The sequence below is a fragment of the Poecilia reticulata genome, linkage group LG23, assembly GCF_000633615.1.
Source record: "Poecilia reticulata strain Guanapo linkage group LG23, Guppy_female_1.0+MT, whole genome shotgun sequence".
Classification (NCBI taxonomy): Eukaryota; Metazoa; Chordata; class Actinopteri; order Cyprinodontiformes; family Poeciliidae; genus Poecilia; species Poecilia reticulata.
Genome location: NC_024353.1, coordinates 7,141,445 through 7,159,955, shown reverse-complemented (window position 1 = coordinate 7,159,955; position 18,511 = coordinate 7,141,445). Strand labels below are relative to the sequence as shown.

General features: G+C 36.7%; 1 protein-coding gene across 1 annotated transcript in view; it reads left to right on the top strand.

Moving 5' to 3' along the window:
• The first annotated feature begins 3,109 nt into the window (after nt 1–3,109).
• Nucleotides 3,110–18,511, top strand: part of LOC103459341 (leucine-rich repeat-containing G-protein coupled receptor 5A) — a 39,383-nt gene continuing 23,981 nt past the window's right edge. The window contains exons 1-2 of the mRNA XM_008400838.2: nt 3,110–3,661; nt 17,782–17,853. Coding sequence (XP_008399060.1) covers nt 3,390–3,661; nt 17,782–17,853 — 344 coding nt within the window. The 5' untranslated portion in view covers nt 3,110–3,389. The remainder of the gene's footprint in view (nt 3,662–17,781; nt 17,854–18,511) is intronic.

Sequence of the window (18,511 nt, the reverse complement as noted above, 5' to 3'; positions counted from 1 at the left end):
GTAAGCTACATCATAAAGCTTCATACAGTAAGTAAATGGTGATGTTAAAAGTGTGATTAAAAGAAAATCACTGAATCCAGAGCTTAGAAGTGGCAGCCGAGTGAGACATCTTCACTTTAACCTACTCTCTGTTGTATCACGTGATACGGAGCTGCTGGAGTTTCTCACATTGACAACAGGCTGAAGGAGGAAAACATCGGAGGAGCTCAGGGTCCATTCGCCTCTTCGTAACCCCGTTTCGTAACCATGAGTTTTCATTTCGTACCTATGCACTTTAACCAGGTGTTTCACTTTATTTTTCGTTGTATTTAAGTATTTTCACTTAAATTAAATGACAATTTTTTATGATAAATAGTCATAGAAATGCCCAAATCATATAGAATAGAATTATATTTGTTATATCCAGTGATTCAAATGAAAAAAAAAAAGATTACTCTGTAAACTTTTTGCAAACATGACAAGTACAAGGCGGTGAATCAGAAGATTATTGGAAGAAAATTAACCAAATTAATTTTTAACGTCAAAACTTAAATAATAAGCTGCTGTTTGTTGCATAGACAAGTTTTCTCCGTGAAACTTACATCGAAAATGAGAATTTCAGTCCCGCAAATTCGGGATAAACAAAAACCTGGAAATTTATTGCAATGTTGCAGCTCAACCACTAGAGGTCAGTGTTTCACCAAAATAAAAACAATGAATCTGAAACCTAAACGCTAAAACGTCACAAATATTGATAAAATATAAATTACAGTAATTTTAATATTTTGATTATTGAGTGATATTGATTTTAATAAATAATTTTTGCTAACTAGAGTAAATAAAAGTGATAAAGTTTTAAAGCTTTCCCTTAAAACAGAATTTAAATGTTGATAAAACTAAGTGGTTTAGTTTAACACAGTAATTAATCTGATTTATTTAACAAAAAATTTAGCTTTCACTTTTAAACCTGAACCCATTCTTTACTCCTTTTCATTCAGTTGAGTTTTAGCTTCAGTAAATGATTTTCCAGTTCAGCTAAAGATCTACAACATGTCCGAGACAAAAAAAAACTACAACAAAATGGATTTTATGGTTGACTGTTTCTTTAAATGGTCGCTGAAGCCAGTCGTGTTTTTCCTCAGGTCGCCTCATGTTGCATCATCACTGCCTCTCTGAGGGTTTGATAACATCTTCATATCTCACCTTTTCCTGCCCCCCGCCCCTCTGCGCATATTTGTAACGTAGAAAGCTTCTCAGTCTGATTTCCATAAAATGCACTGACACAGGAAGTGAGCTGCATTAATCATTAACTTCAGTCTGTCAGATTTCTGACACGTGGTCCTTCAACAAACCTAAAAATAAACTCCTGAAGCCAGATTTTTGTTGCTTATACATGTCAGTGAATGTCAGGACCTTAATTTGACAATTACTTATAAATTAATAATTAAAATAGTGACATTATATGCTAATTTTGCTCACAGTTGGATAAATAAAGTGGAAATTAACAGAAATTAAAACTTGAAAACCTGCCATACGTTTAAATAATACAAAAACTGCATGGAGGTAACCGTATAAGAAAATAAGAACAGTTTAAATAAATATTTAAATTATTGTAATAAATAAAAAACATATATAAATTATAAGAAATTACACCTCAGATGTATAAATACATATATATAAATATAAACAAAAAATCTTTGAAACATGAAAAGATACAAAAAGAAAAAATATATCACTGAAAAGAGACAAATAGAGAATAATTGTTAAATAAAATGGAACAAAATATGGAAAAGAACAACAGGAAGACAGAAAAATGCACACAAAAAAATTTAAGATAAAGAAAATTATTTTAAAAAACTTCAACGATGGATTCAAGAAATTAAAAAATCTGAAAAGTGTGGTGTAAACTTATAAATCTGGCACTTTGAATCTGTATGTTGTTGGTTTTCCAACTGTGGGTGTCTCGAGATTTTCCATAGATTCCGCGATAGATTTAGGTTTGGACTTTGACTAGGCCGTTCTAAATGCTCTGATCTAAACCATCCCATAATATCTGTCTGCATATTTAACAGGTTTTACTCGTTTTAACTCCATCAACCATCAGTTCCCGCTGAAGAAAAGCATCACCACAGCATGATGCTGCCACCTCCATGCTCCATCCTAAGAATGAGTTTAGCTTAACAATCAACTCCTTGACCAGCAGATGTCTTAGCAGCAGATATGAAACGGACAATAAAAAGTTCAAGACGACAAAAGAAAAACATCTGGAATAATAAAAAAAAAAACAGATTTAAAAAAATCTGTAAAGTAAAGTAAATCCAGGAAAGTTACAGTTTTTAAATTTGAGGAGAAAGTTCTGAATTGATCAAGTCATTTCTGATGGTTTGATGAAACTAAAATGGAAATTTGGGCATAATGACCAGAGTCACATCTGGACGGAAAAAATGGCAGCATCATGTTGTGGGAAAGGTTTTACTGCAGAATCGCCTGGTGAGTAAGAAGTTAAAGATGAAAATCCATCCATCCATCCATCCATCCATCCATCCATCCATCCATCCATCCATCCATCCATCCATCCATCCATCCATCCATCCATCCAGGAAGAAAACCCATTAGCGCATTTTGCTAATTGAAAATTCACTAATTAGAAAATAATTTTGGTAATTTTCCATTAGCAAAATGCAAAAATTAGTGCTAATGTCTTTAAAATATTGACCAAATTTGTTCTGAAAATGATTATTTTGCTAATGGAAATGTGTAAATTCTGCTATTTAGCAAAATGCTAATATCTGGTCTGTCCCATAAAACAAACACAAGGTTAAGAAACATTAATAAAATGTCATGAATAAAATAAGTAAAAAACAAATATGTGGTTCGGGAAACTTATTTTAAAGGCCTTTATCAAAGTGCTGGTGTTTTTAAAATGCTTACAAAACATATCTGTAAACATAAAATTGTCTGAATATGCAGCACTTCCAGTTTAGAGCAAATTTTGCACATTTGATTTCCCAGATTTAATGCTTCATAGAAAACCAGTAAAGAAGCATTTTCCCCACTTTAAATGTCAAAATCAGATTAAAAAAAAATCTTTTTTCTCCAGTGTAAATCATGCAGCTGATGGGATGAATCCCAGATCTGGCCGTTTTAAAGCGGAGTGGCCCCCCTGTGATCGCAGGGGCTGGGTGTATATATAAGTGGACGGGGTTTTTCACGCCGCTGTGCTGACTGGATTGACTCACACACACTCCGCATTTCCACGCGTCCAGCCTGGAAACACACCAAGCTGCAAACTTCCAGCTCCCACAACCTGCTTTCCCTCATCAGAGGAACTACCTACTAATTCCCGCAACTTCTCTCCCCTTATTCACCCACTTCTGCCGCGGGCAAGAAACTTCCACCCGTTGCGGGACATGCGGGGGTTCGGGGCTTTGTTAGCGGTGCTTGCGGTCCTCTCGGTCGGGTTGTGGAGCTCCGAGGCCGGGGTGAGGATGCAGAAAGCAGCAGCAGCAGCAGCGGGGAACAGCTCCGGTGAGTCCCGGGAGGAGAGCTCCAGAGCAGCGGGACACGCCACCTGCCCTGGCCGCTGTCGGTGCGAGGGGGACGGGCTGCTGCACCGGGTGGACTGCTCGGACCTGGGGCTCCGGGAGATACCGAGCAACCTGAGCGTGTTCACATCCTACCTGTAAGTTATTGTTTTTTCATTCTTATTATTTTGTTTGTTGTGTGAGAGTGCACACATGTTACGGTCGCGGTGGGAATCAGAACACCTGTCTGTTCTGCGCATGTCAGGTAGCGTTGGCGGCAAAAAAAAAGTTAATTTACCCTGATGCAGAGGTGGTAGAGCACCCAAAAATATAATCAAGGAAGAACAGAACTACTTTAACACATTTCTACTAGAGTAAAAGTAGAAAGTAGCCATCCAAGCAGGGCCGGTCCAAGCATTTTTGGGGCCCTGAGCATATTTTCATTTGAGGCCCCCAATATCAACATTTCACCACCAGATGCTTTATCATTCCTAAGCTACTTTACCTGTATGTATGTAACATACCAGTTAGCTTTAGCATAATTTGAGGGGTGTCTAAAGTGGGGTGCAGGGGCCATATGGGGCCCTCAAACTGACTGTGTGTGGCCCCTTACTTAAGTTCAAGAAAGATATAAATTTGGGCCCCTGGTTCAGGTATTTCATATACCTGAACTCTCTATCTAGGACAATTAGGACAAAATTATCACAAACAACTAAAATCTTCTTCCAAAAGAAAATATTGACTATAATACAAAGGATTCACTTTTAATTAATTTAATAAACTCAGCTAAAAACAGCAAGCATTTTCAAAGAAACAGGGACCTAAATCCTTATTTTATTGATCAGAATTGATTGAATTGTGATCTATTTTTCTAATATTGATACTCATAAAATAAACAAAATAATTTTTAATAAGCAGAACCCTTTTTAAGGTCTGGATCTAGAATAATTTACACATCCTTTTTGAATATGCCATATTATTTTAACTACTTGAAAGTAACAGCAACAGAAAAACAAGGAATTTACAGTAAACAAGTTAAGAAGTTTAATATCTAAAATTTTTCCAACATGCAGTGGAACAAAAGGAGAAAGAGTTTAACCTATTATTTGTACCAAACTATAAAAATAAAATAGAAATAATTTTTCCATGTGTGATAGCATCTAGTTTGTATTAATTAAAGTTGCTAAAGAAATTATTATGCTGGCTCTGTGCTCTTGTGGGTCCCCTAGAGGCGTGGAGGTCCTAAGCATCCACTTTGCTCGCATATGCATTGGGCCGGCTCTGAATCCAAGAAATTACTCATGTAAGAGTAAAAAAAGTATTTGGTAAAAAAGTTTACTCAAGTACTGAGTAACTGATCAAATTATCAATCATTTAATATTTAAAAATGACATCATCAGACAGATAAAAATATAAAGTTAAGTGGAAATTTTGGTATTTTAAGGACAAAAATGACAATAATTCATACAAATAACAAAAAAATGACAAAATTAGGCAAAAGTAAAAGTTTTCCAAATTAGTTTCTTTTAATTAAAAAAAATGAAATTTTAACAAAAACTGCAGGTGTGTGTCTGTGTCTGGTGAATTTCTGGTTGAAACAAGTTTATTTTTCATTCAGCGGGTAGAAAATCCAGAAATTTAAAAAAGTAAAAAGCACAGACTAGGAAAAAACTCCTAAAAGTAAATTTTTTCCAAAAAGTAACTCAAGTAAATGTAACTATACCCAACTCTGCTCTGATGTTTCCTCATCAAGAGGTTCTGGGTTTTATTTCCACATTTCCTTCAATCAGGCTTAAGATTATGACCACCTGCACAGGTGAGTATAGTACCCAAAAATCACACTCAGGTAAGAGAAGAACAACTTCAACATAGTTTTACTCAAATAAAAGTAAAAAGTATCCGTCCAAGAAATTACTCAACTGGTAAAGTCTCAAGTAACTGATAAAATCATTTAATATTTAAAAATTACCTCATCAAATGGGGCAAAATATAAAGTTAAAAATTAAAGTAAAAGGCTAAATAAAAAAATTTCCCACGTCTTTTAATATAAAACTTATAAAATTTTAACAAAAACTCAGTTTTTCTCAAATAAGAGTAGCGATACCACAATAAAGTTTCACAAGTTAAAGTACAGAGAAGGAAAAATACTCCTAAAAGCTGATTTATTTATTTTTTCCCCAAAAAAGTAATGTAACTAGTTCCTACCCAATGCTGGATGTTTGCATTATCATTTATTGTGATAAATTTCTTGTAGGAATTTTAGTTTAACATCACGATAAGTTCCAATTAAAGCTGCAGTTTGTAACTTTTTATGAAATTTTTTTACATGTTTGTTGAAACTGTCATCATGCTGTGACCAATCAGAGCCAGGAGGCGGGTCTTAACGCTGTCATTCACCATTGCTTTCTGCTAACAGAGCATGTTGTGAATGCTAAGGGTAGTTAGCATAGCCACCGAAGATGGCGGATAAACTGTTTGTCTGCCATTATCCCTTTGAGCAGCAAGTACATGAAAAAACTCAGAAATTTTGAGATTACCTTCAGACATTTTTCAGAAAAAGAAAAAATTCTGAGCTGGGTGGACAAATTTCAGAAATTTCTTAAAGTCCGATTTGTTTGTCGAGTTGTGAATATGTAATTGGACCATAAATCAAACTCTGGTCCACCTACAAACCTCAGTTTTAGTTCAGTTGAAGTGAACTCTGGTGCGGTTCAAATGCATATGTGAATACAAGCGGACTGGAGACTGCTCCAAAAGCAGGAAGCAGACTACAGCGCAGGGCATTCTGGGTAAATACAACCAAAGCAAACGTGTTAGCCTAGCACAAGAAATGTCTCGTTATCTTTTACCAAAGACAAAAGAGAAATCCTACAACTGCTAAAATCTGGCACCTCTCCATTTTTGTTTGCATTTCGCCTTCAGAGGTTTTTGTGTCGTTTCCTTCAGTGGTTCTTGGTGCAGCGCCCCCACAGGCGAGGAGGGGAACAGGTTGGTTTGACTCAGAACCACAGCAGCTGGAAATGTAAGAAATGGCAGTTTTGGTCCTAAATCGGATGCGGCCAACTGGACCTTCAAACGTAAAATCACCAAAGAACCTTAATAGACTCTAACATCAAGGTCCAGTAGCTCTATTAGAACCGCATGCTGTGGTCATCCAGAGATAATGGGGGCAACAAATCTACAAGAATTTATTGAAGTCATTATATGAAAAACTAAATTGAATTAAGCAGAAATTAAGAAAAAAACAATTTAAATATCATTTAGAGAACATAAAAAATGCTCTGGAAAGTTTCAGAAAATGTTTGGGATTTTGTATTTTTAACTAAATTTAGATGGTTGGATTGTTTTCATTGTATAATTAGGAAGGTTTTAGTAATCTGTAGGTAGGTAATTGTTTTTTACTTGAAAGTTGAGCAACTGTTCAATAAATTACTTGAGTGTTTTAAGATTTAACTGGTTCTGTAACGGCTATTCTTCTGAGATTGATGAGGTCAAGCTTTTCAGAAGTTCAATGATTTGAATGAGTCCGAGCGCAACTTGTTTTATGGCTTTTGGAAAGTTTCCAAGGATTTTTCTTTTCTTAGTTTTTTTCTTTTTTTTTTTTTTTTTGAAGAGCTTTGATTGTTGCCAAGAGTTTCTAAAAAGTTCTAGGTGTTAAATAAACGTCCCATTGAGGGAAATTGGGGGGTGAATGGGGTTAAACTGGCGTAAATAAGTTTCCGTGGTTGTGAAAGACGTCTGAGGACCTGAGCGGGGTTTAAGTGTCGGGGTTTGGGTTTCCTGAAAGCGGTTTCCGAGGTGTCAGATGTCTGCATGGGATCTCTGGGGTTCTGAAAGAGCTTCCAGGTTTTGGTGCGGCGCTTTAACAACTGAAGTGAACTTTTATTGTTTCTAGTTGAGTGTAAATTCTTGTAGAGGCAAAACAATAAAACTAATTGAAATGTATTTCGCCTCCCAGCAGGTGATTGGCTTTGATGCAACACATGTCTGCGCTCCGGTGAAGCATTACGTCACTGAGTGGTGTGTTTGTGAGGAAGGGGAACCTGCTTTTCTTGGCTGCAGCCCGAAAACCGAACAATGTCTTGGATTTAAATTTCACTCTCATTAAAGAAAACTCACTTCTATTCAGCGGAACCGTGTGTGTGTGTGTGTGTGTGTGTGTGTGTGTGTGTGTGTGGGGGTGTGTGTGTGTGTGCTCGCTCTCCTCTGGGTTTGTCTGCGCAGGGCAGATGGACGCACAAAAACACGCACCGACAGTCGATCAAAGGCTTTTTGGGTCTTTATTAGAGCTGCAATCAGGAGCTGAATGCAACAAAAACATCAAGGAGTTCCTTTGAGAGCGCGAAGCTCAATTTTTAAAGTATGCATTCCAACCAGCCGTAAAGTTGTCCAAGAGGAACGCCTGTTTTTACTGAATACATTAGACTTTTAAATCTGCTCTGTGCTGGTTATCGTAGAATTCAAGCTGATGTAACATAAAATAAAAATAAATCTGAACTTGTCTGCATGTAAAGTTGCGACTGAAAGTTTTCACGCAGATTAAGTTTGTTGGTAAAATGTACAAACTAGCAGCTTTTTGTAGTAATTTGATGATTTAACATAACCTTTAACAGGTTACGCCGTCTTAAAGTATTTAATCTCTCCTTGAAAAGTAACTTTAATAATTAGTTGAGTTTCGTAATGCCAAAAAATAGGAGCTATATATCCATTCAATTATCGTGATAATTTTGGATGAAGAAGAAAAAACAAAGAAAATGTGAACTGATCTTTTAAAATGTCGCAAAAATTGCGAATTAGGTGCGTTTCTGTTGGTTTGGCGCGATTTCGTCAGACATTGACGCAACACAAACAGGAAGTTGAAGTTGCAAACTATATGGACACATTTAAAAAACTTAGCTGGTTTTCTTAGATGTTGAAAGTTTGGGCTTAAACATCTTGCAGAGTTTCGTGGGTCACAGACCCACCAGTGAACGGGAAAGTTCGCTCCGTCACAATGTTTTTGACTCTATCACCTCTAAGCAAGTGAGAAAAGTTTGGTGCAAAATTGAGGAAATTATTTTGAATTTTGCCACTTCCATAAACTTTTTCTCCTGCGATACGTCAAAGGAAAACAAACATCAGGTTGCGATCATGTTGATTTGCTTATTTTGTTAAACACCAGAGTATAGCTAATAACTCCGGCTGTAAGGTGTTCATCAGAAAGCACCTGAAGAACCGACCTGAAGTAAGTAGAACTCTAGGCAGGTTGTGTCCAGCATGTGTAGGGTCTGCAGAATTTAGAAGCCTTTTTTCTTACCCTAGACCTGTATGCAGGTTCAGCTGCCTTAGGTTCAGTTATCGACTCACATGTTCGATGTAGCTCAAGTCCTTCAGATTTGTTGCCTCTCAGGGTTTGTCCTGTTGCCTAGCAACCGTGATTGTGCTAAATATGAGCTGGTGAAAATTGAAGCTCAAAATCTTGTTGAGCTTTTTAAATTAAATGAATGACTTGAGTAGGGTTCCTAGTCAGACTCCAGTCTGTCTGCCTAGAAAGTTCGGTTCGTTAGTTGAGGTGTGAATGCTAATCGGACCACAACATTAAACTCTGGTCCGCCTACAAACCTCGGTCTGGGTTTAGCTGAAGAGAACTCCGGTTCGGTTCAAATGCTTATGTGAATGCCAAGCGAACTGGAGACCGCTCCAAAAGCAGGAAGTGGACCACAATGCAGGGCATTCTGGGTAAATACTACCAAAACAAACGTGCTAGCCTAGCGCTAGCAGGAGAAACATGTCATGAGCCTTTACTAAAAGCAAAAGAGAAATCCTCAAACCGCTGCCTTCTGACTCCACTTTTGTTCACATTTCAAGAGGAAGGAAGTTGCACTCAGTGTTTTCTTCAGAGGTTTTTGTGTCGTTTCCTTCGATAGTTCTTGGTACAGCGCCTCCACAGGTGAGGAGGGGAACAGGTTTTTCAAAGTATTTGGTTGGTTTGAAGAGAGAAGGAGAATCACAGCAGCTGAAAACGTAAGAAATGTTTTTGTCCCAAATTGAACTGACTACCTGGTGTGAAACACATTCTGTGCTCTCTTGATTTAGCTGACTTTTGCGTTCCAAGAAATGTGAGTAGTCAAGCTAAATTAATAATTTTAACAAGAAAGGAAACAATTCTTCACGCATCTGGTTGCTTTGACAAACAAAATCCCGTTTCCTGATAAACGAGTGTCTTTTTCTGATATCAAAATGTGTTTGAAGACGTGAAAATGCATCGTTGGCGTCACAGCGGCACCTCTGATCACGACTTTATGTCGAATCAACCAATTTCTTTCCACTGTCTAGTAATCAGCAAACCAACCAGCTGGAAGAGCTGGGATTCTGCGTTTCAACCCGAACTTTTACAACCTTCTCAGTAAAGAGTAACCGATATCAGACGTCATAGCTAACAGCCTCCAGCCTTCTGCCTGTCTGACCGCCATCAGTGTGAATGCTGCCATCTGTCAACGCCTTTATGTGTGTGCTCTAGCTGCATGCCTAAGCAGCGCTGCCTGAAGCGTGAATGGGCCTGCGAGTCTCCTTTCTCCCCTCTGACTGACAGGAATGCATTTAGCCTCGCTGTGATGAATGAACCCATGTGCATATGAAGGATTCTGCTGCCACGCCCCCTTTGGCAGCCATGTTGGACTTCCTGAGGTCGGACCATTCAGACATGGCTACCTCACTTTAGGTTCGTGCTTTTCCACAACGCGAGCCGAAGCGTCTTGAATGTTTTCTACGGTCCAGCAAACACTCACACAGGTAGCTGCAACATGACATCACAGACGGGCAGATCCATCTTCTTCAGAGGTCATGAGAGAGGTCAAGCTTACAACCCATCTGGAAGCGGGAGATTCAGTCCGCTGATTATTGGACATATAAAATGTGGCAAATTTACTGATTTATAAGGTTTGTTTTCAGTACTGTGTTTAATTCTGAAACGATAAGTTGGGTTAATTGTGATTCATCGCAAACTAACTTAGTAATCGATGAATCGCTGACTGGAGCGAACAGAACATGTTTTTAATGTTGTGTCACAGTGGAAAAGATTACCGTAATTGTGATTAATTGGTTCATGAAATAATTTTCAACTAATTTAGTTAATTAAACTACAAATTAAACATTTATTACACACTTTGGATTAATGACAAAACCTTAGAAAATATGTTTTACCCCAAACTCCTAAATTGGGATAGTTTTAGTTTAAACGGATTCATGTTCCTTAAATAAATGCTATTTTATTGGCTTTAAGCACTAAAATGTTAATTTCTGATTTAAAACAGGACTTGAATTATTTTTGCATCTTTAATGAATTATAAATATTCTGTAAATTACTTAAGCAGTTAAAGAAAAATCTGTAGAATTTGATTAATTTGATTAATTGCAAATGACAATCACATTATAATTCTATTCTGATCACTAATATTTTTTGAAAGGCAAATTTGTTTATATTGAGATCATAATCCATTTGATTTATGGTATTTATGGATTTTATTTCCTTTTTCTTTAATGTTTTTAGTTGTTTTGCTTTTATTTTTCGATATATTAAATCTCTTCCAGTTCCAATTTTCCGTACCAAATTTAAGTTTCAGTCTCTGAGTGGGTGAATTTGTTTTATTATCCTTTATATTGGTTGAAAATGGACTCAAAACAACAATATTATCATTTATAGCAATAATTTCTGGGACAACATATCGTCTAGTGAAATTTATCGTGACAGGCCTCTTTATTTACAAATATTTCCTTAGAAAAATATAAAATATTTAAAAGAATTCTTTTTTTTTGTTTGATAAATGATGAAACATTTCAGATCACCTGGATAAAACCACTTCCTGTTTCTGCCGTTACCGTAGCAACGGGACAGGAGGAAACCGTTTTTATTAATCCTTCAGCAAGGAGTGTCAATGGATAAGAATGTTTTTCACACGGAGGGGAAAAAAGCAGAAAGTAAAACAGGAAGGTGTTCAAAGTGGGGTGTGTGGGCCATTTGGGGCCCTCAGAATGGCTTTGTACGATCCTCGATCAGACTTCTTTAGTTTCTTTAAAATCTCTGTTTAGTTTATTGTTGAGGAGGTCAACCTGACACTTTTGGCACCAAATGCAAAAATTGTAGACACTTCTGAACAAAAAATGTCTCATTTTTTAAATTTAAAAATTAGGTTTTATTTATTTTACTTTTAAAATGAACTAAATACTCAATATTTTAACAAAATGTTCAAATTCATCTTTCTGTATCGTCGTGAATCCAAAGCAGATGAAAGGATAACACAAGAAAAATATTAAATATCAAAAAGGTTTGAGATAAACTGTTTTTTTAATAGTTAGCTTGCGCTCATCGAGGACGAGATGTGACTCCATTTTATTTTGAAGACACTTTTTAGCCGGGCTTAAGGAGCGGCTCACATCTGCCTGTGCTTGTTTATGATTGTTTGTAAATATTTAAATATTTCTCCTGCAGAATGTTTTAGTGCTTTTTGTTATTTTAATAGGAAAAATGATCAAACTTAGATATTTTTAACGTCCACAACTTGGATTTGTAATCTAAAAAGAGGAAAACATTAAAAAAGTAAGAGTAATAAATGCCTGAAGGGAGGTGTGACACATAAATCTGATACTAAAATGTCAACTTTGTTCATAATTAGGGTGAAGATTAATCATGATCACAGCAGGACAGAGCAGCAATAAAGATAAGGTTTAGTTTTGTTAGAAAAAACTCATCCTGTTTATACACTGCAAAAACACACCAGTCTGACGTTATGTCAACATAAAATCTGAATTTATGTTGACATAAAACAAAATGTCAACATTTTATATAGCAAGAATCAGCATTGATCACATTTTATTAAGTTTATTTTCTAGCTCATTTCAGCAACAAAGCAGTTCAAAGTGATAAAAACAAATAAGATGAGAACATAAAACGGCAAACGTATTTCTTGAAATGCCATCATCAAAATCACTAAAATCAAATTAAATTTTATTTGTATTTTCAGCAACAAGGCAGTTCAAAGTGATTTACATCATAAAAACAAAAAAAAATCATTTGAAACATTAAATTTTTCCAAGTGTCGTCAAAATGTTGGTTAATGTTCCATTATCTCTTAACAGGTGGGTTTATAGTCTGGATTTAAAGGAACTCGGTGTTTCAGCTGTTTTGCAGTTTTCGGGAAGTTTGTTACAGATTTGTGGTGCATAAAAACTGAATGCTGCTTCTGCTCGTTTGGTTCTGGTTCTGAATGCAGAGCAGAACCAGACGAGCTGAGAGGTCTGGAAGGTTGCTATGACAACAGCAGATGTTTAATATGATGGGCTGCAAAGCTGTTGTCTGACTTCTTGAAGTGAATAAACCGATGCAGGAATCAATGCAACCGATGATGAACAGATGGATGAGTTTCTCTAGATGTTGTTCAAATGTTCAGGAGATGGAAGACCGACTTTGTAATTGTCTTTATGTGTGTCTGAATGTCAAATTATGTCAGTATTTTGGTGCTAAGCTGTTCAGTGATTCATAAACTAACAGAGTTTTTTTTTAAAGTCTGTTCTCTGAGCTACAGGAAGCCACTGCAAGGACTTTAAGACTCGGGTTTTAGTCAGGGCAGCAGCAGCAGCAGCAGCAGCGAGACCTGGAAGACACTGCTGCAGTAATCAGTGCGACTGATGATAAACTCATGGATGAGTTTCTCTAGATCTTCCTGGGACGTTAGTCCTTTAGAAATGTTCTTCAGGTGACGGAAGTCCGACTTTGTAACTGACTTTATGTCACCCTGAAGGTCAAAATATGCCAGTATTTTGATGAAAAAAACAAATATTTCAAATATTTTTGATCTCTCTGAAGCTGGATGCTGACTGACTCATCCTGTCAGTCTACATCAGGAGGATGTAGACATTAAATTCACGTCTGTCTTCTTTCAGCTTGTTGCGTCTGCTTTCAGGGTTAACTCGCCTGGATGGTTCAGTACTTTGAACAACAGAACAGTTCATTTCAGATTCTTTCAGTGAACCCCGTTCATGTTCCCTTGTTTATGAGATTTTTGTTTCTTTTTCGTGGTTTCGGGCTGACGGGACCCACCCGTCACTTCCCCCGCGTCGGCCGGTGACATCTGTCTCGCTCCTCAGACCTCCTTAAATTCCTGACCAGACGCACCTAAAGATGATCCGATTCCTAAATGGGTCCTCAGACCGGAGGAGCTTTGGGTTTCTTCAGAAAATGGACCTGACAGAACTGCTGTTTGTCTTCTTCACTCTGATCTGACTAACCAGGGGATGAACAAACCCCCACATGTTTTGCTGCCCCAGGGGGCCCCCCGCTGACCCGCCTCCCAAAACACTGAAAGAAGAAACGAAAGAGGACAAAAACAGAAAGAGAGGCCTCACTGTCCCACTACGCCTCTTTTTCTTCTTTCTTTCTCCAGAGTTGTCTTTCTGCTGCCTGCGACGTTTGAATAATCATTTGATATCCATCAGTTTGAGCCTGAGGAGACGCAAAAAGGCCAACAGCCTCACAATCAAAACACACAAGGATTTTTGCCTTTTTATCTTCAAAAACATCTTATGGTCCCGGACTTGGATCTGTTGCTCAAAAGATTTAAAAAAGTTAATAAATGCCTCAGGATCCATGTGATCTATAAACAGGAGACATCAGATTACAAAATGGCAGCTTTGTTTGTAATCATGGTGAAATCTTTGTTGAACTAATCATCAAAACGGGGAAAAAATATTCACAAAAAGCCTAAGTGAAAGGTTAAGTTATTAAATATTTTAATGTAGCTTTAACTGTAAAAACAGGTTTATTTTTGGCTTTATTAATCACACACTTTATCATTTTTCTATTCAGTTTTTACCAAAAATTGGATGATGAAAGTCTTCAGTCTGGTGAATGTATCTCAATCAGACCCTTTTTTCAAAGGATAATTTTGTTTAGAGATTTCATAATTAATTTCATTGGTTGTTTCTGTTGTTTTTTGTTTTATTTATTTGGGATATTTAAAATTTCTTCCAGCTCCAGTGTAAAATGGTTTTTCAAATTTAAAGTTTATTGATCTCTGAGAATTATTACACCATTAAAATGGTCTCAAAGCAACAATAATATCTTTTATCACGATAAATTCTGGGACAATTTATCATCCAGCAAAATTTGTTGTCATGACAATAAATGTGTTTTTTGTAGAATAATTATATGTTACATTCACAGAGTGAGATTAAAAGTTCCAGTAATATATTTTTGATCAGTTTTTCTGGTCATTTGGTTGAAAACATTAAATTACTTGAAAATGGTCTCAAAACAACAATATTATTGCTTATCACGATAACTTTTGGGATAATTTATCGTCCAACAATATTTGCTTAAAATACTCAGAATTTCTTTCTATAAGTCAAGAGTTTTTAAAAATAAACGCGTCTTGATTAATATTTGATGTTATTAAAGTTCAGATTAACCAGATTTATCTCTGGCCGTTCTCACACATGAAAATAAACTTAAATATAACGAATTTGTTCTTCTTGTCACAAGCAGAATCAAAATGCTGACCAACCTGTAAGACGTCATGAAACCAGAACAATTAGGCCGTTGTTCCCTCCGTATGAAGTCATATGACACAACCTTTTTTCCCAGCAGAGCAATCAGGTTATTCTTGTGAACTACCACCATCGTCGTGTCGTCATTGTTGCAGCGTTCTCAGTCCCTCATGTCACGACTGAAAGGAATCAAAACACTGTTGGACCGTCTCTGTGGCGGGACCAACGTCTCAGTGGCGGCAGTTCAGGAGTCGGAACGTAAACAGACGTTATTTGAGACATTAGGCAACTTTAAGTTCCCATCTGGACCGAAAAGTATCCGTATTATGATCTCCTCTAATGGCCGTACATGTAGACTAAACAACAGTTTGTGATTTTTCAGACTTATTTATTCAACTTAATTTAGGTAAAATTAACCTTTAGTTAGTTTTTCATAAACTGGTAAGTGAATCTTCATGGCAAATTTTCAGAAATTTCACACCTCAGTTACGTTTATACTGAGGTGTACGGTGTGGGTTAGAACGGTACGCTACACTATTTTTAGTCATTATTTCACCATGTCATTCATTCATTCGGTTTCAAACTAAATATCTAGTTAACAAGCTAAATATTTAGCTTGTTAACTAGCTTTAAAGTAAATATTCAGCTTGCAGGCTAATTATTTAAACAACTAAATAAAAGGCTTCCGAGTAAAGAAAAGTGAATGCAAAAGCATGCCACACCTTTCAGAATCAATCGATGTTCATCTCTAACGTTTTTTTTTTCATAAACTGTGTTGTTAAAGTAAAAAGTATCAGTTTTGCAACTTTCAACAGGCTAAATATGTCTAGAGAAACTCATTTTTAATTCACAATCTTGCATTATTTTCATTTTAAATCAGTATTTGTGCAATTTTTGGGTCATAACTGTAAATATTTATGTCCAAATCCAGCATGTGAGCACATCTAAATGACAGAGCCCTCATTCTGGTTTAATGAACAACTTACTGTCTGGAAACCTGCCCTCACCGTCGGCATAACCACGAATTTATGAGTACAGACTAATGAATGGATGAATAAAATCTGCTTTAATGCACAGCGTGTTGTTTTGAGCAGCAGTAAAATCCAATCAGCCGTAGCTCTGTTGGAGCCAAACAAACCCTCCCTGTGTGCCAGCGGTCTACCTGCGGACGGTGTTGTAAAGCTCGCACACATTAACAGGCTTTATGGAGTGTTGAGAAAGCTCCTTAACAACCAGCATATTCAACACGAAGACACGCCCTCCCAGCGATTCAGACAGAGACGGCCTTTCAGACCGCAGCCCTCCTCAGCGAAGAGACGCTACCTGCCGATTTTATCAGACAGAGCAAAGAAAAGACGAGTCAGATAAGGGGAAGAAAGGAGGAAGAGCGTCACGGCTGCACACAAACAACAACAGCGTGGAGCTGAAATCCCACTGATGTCAGCCTGTTTTGACTCTGAAAAGCAAAACGTTCATCTCTTTCTGGTGTTTACCGGTCAATAAAGGTGAAGTCACATCAGATTCCTGACATGCAGAGCATTTCATTCTGGTTTCACTGGTGGCAGGGGCGATGCTTTGGTAACAAGGGCCCTGGGCTCCAACAGGGAAAAAGGCCCCGCTGTAGATTTCATAGCACTTTTCCTTCTGTTTCTGTTATCAATCATTGTTCTGCATCTTTATAGCTTTGAGCTCCTGTTGTTCTGACATTACTGTGATCTTCATATTACAGTGTATTGCATCGCATCCCATTTAAACTGTTTTTTAAATCACTTTATATTTCTGACATCAGATTTAATGCAGGTAAATGTGTATGGACATTTTAGATAATACAACTTATAAATATCAGTGCTTGTATTTGTCTATATAGTGGTAGGGCTGGAGAATAAATCAATAACGATACATATCACAACAGACACATCATCAATATCAGTAGATTAACGTCTGATATTCACTGAACTTTGATCCAGAACCGCACAGCATTCTGGGGGATGTAGGCAGAGGAAAGGCTTTAGCCAGCTAAGCTAGGTTTGTGTCTTCAGCTAACTCACTCGTTCTTTGGTTGCCTAGCAACAACCTGCTGGGTAACAAGCATTTCCATAAAAAAGTAAAAAACAAGTCAATAATTGTTGATATTGACTGATATGAAATGTTTATATTGTGATACGTTTTCGTATATCGATTCCCAACGACGCAAAGATGAAAAAGATGTAAAATGTGACATTTGTGTGAGGAAAAAACCAGGTTTTGTTTAATGTTAGAGTCGTGTTAAATCCTGTTTCTCTCCTCCATGTTTGTTCGTTCGGCCCTTCCTGCCCTCCTTCCTGTTTTCTCTCCGTGTTTCCAGTCATTTCTGCTCCGTCTTGTTTCTCACTCAGGTGTGTGTCGACTCTTTGAAGGAGCCGTATTTTTATTTATTTTTTTCTGGCTCCAGGCCAAGCCGACGGTCCTCACAAAGATGGAAAGGTTAACAGCGGTGTTGGTTGTGGAGCCGAAATGTTTTTGCACGTGACGTCGGCTGAATGGCCTCAGTGTCTCAACACAGCCAGCTTTAATAATTCATGAGTCATTTGCTCTGTTTATACGTCTTGATTTATGTTTTTGTTTGCTTTCGGACGGTTTTTAGCATAATTTAACCTCAAATTCAGGCTTATTTGTTTATATTTCATGATGTTTTGAATATTAATCACTAATCTCCAGCAGTTTTTAACAATCAGGTGTAAAAATAGTTTAATAATCCTGTTTTTTTGTTTTTCTGCAGTGATCTCAGCATGAATAATCTGACTGTGATGACCAGTGGAGCTTTGTCCAACCTGCACTTCTTAGAGGAACTGTGAGTAAATTTAACAAACATTCACTGCCTGCACAAATAATCCCACTTTATCTGTAATCAATAAAATTTTAATATGAAAATGTATGATTTAACTTGCCTAAAGTGATTCTGTTACATTTCTATTCCAATTTTTCATGTTTTTTCGGCCAAATATGTTGTCTAAATTTATTTTTTATCATCTCAGGTTACTTCCATCCAATCATAAATCCATTCTGACGGATTATATTTACCAATTTCTGTTAATTATTCAAATTATTTTAAAGACTGTAGTGTCTAAACTTTTTGACATGGCCAAAAATGTCATGTTGATCCTGCTTGTTTTTCTTTTTTTAAAACTATAATAGAAAAAAATTGATATTTTTATTTTTACCTGCTCAACAATAAATCAAATAATTTTAGAACTCGAGCATAAAAATGATCTTGCAGGTTTCCCAGATCAAGCAAGAAACAGCAAATCTTAAATTAATCCTTAAGTTTTTCAGGTTGATCATCTTTTTCTGGATTTTTTTGTGCATTTTAAGCAACAAAAACCAGACGTGGCTCACTCTTGCTTTAGTTTGAATGTTTTTTGTCTCTTTTTTCACTAAAATAAATTAACCTGGATGATTATTTAATTTTAAGATTTTGCATCTAATGTTGTTTTTAAATGTGAATCTGC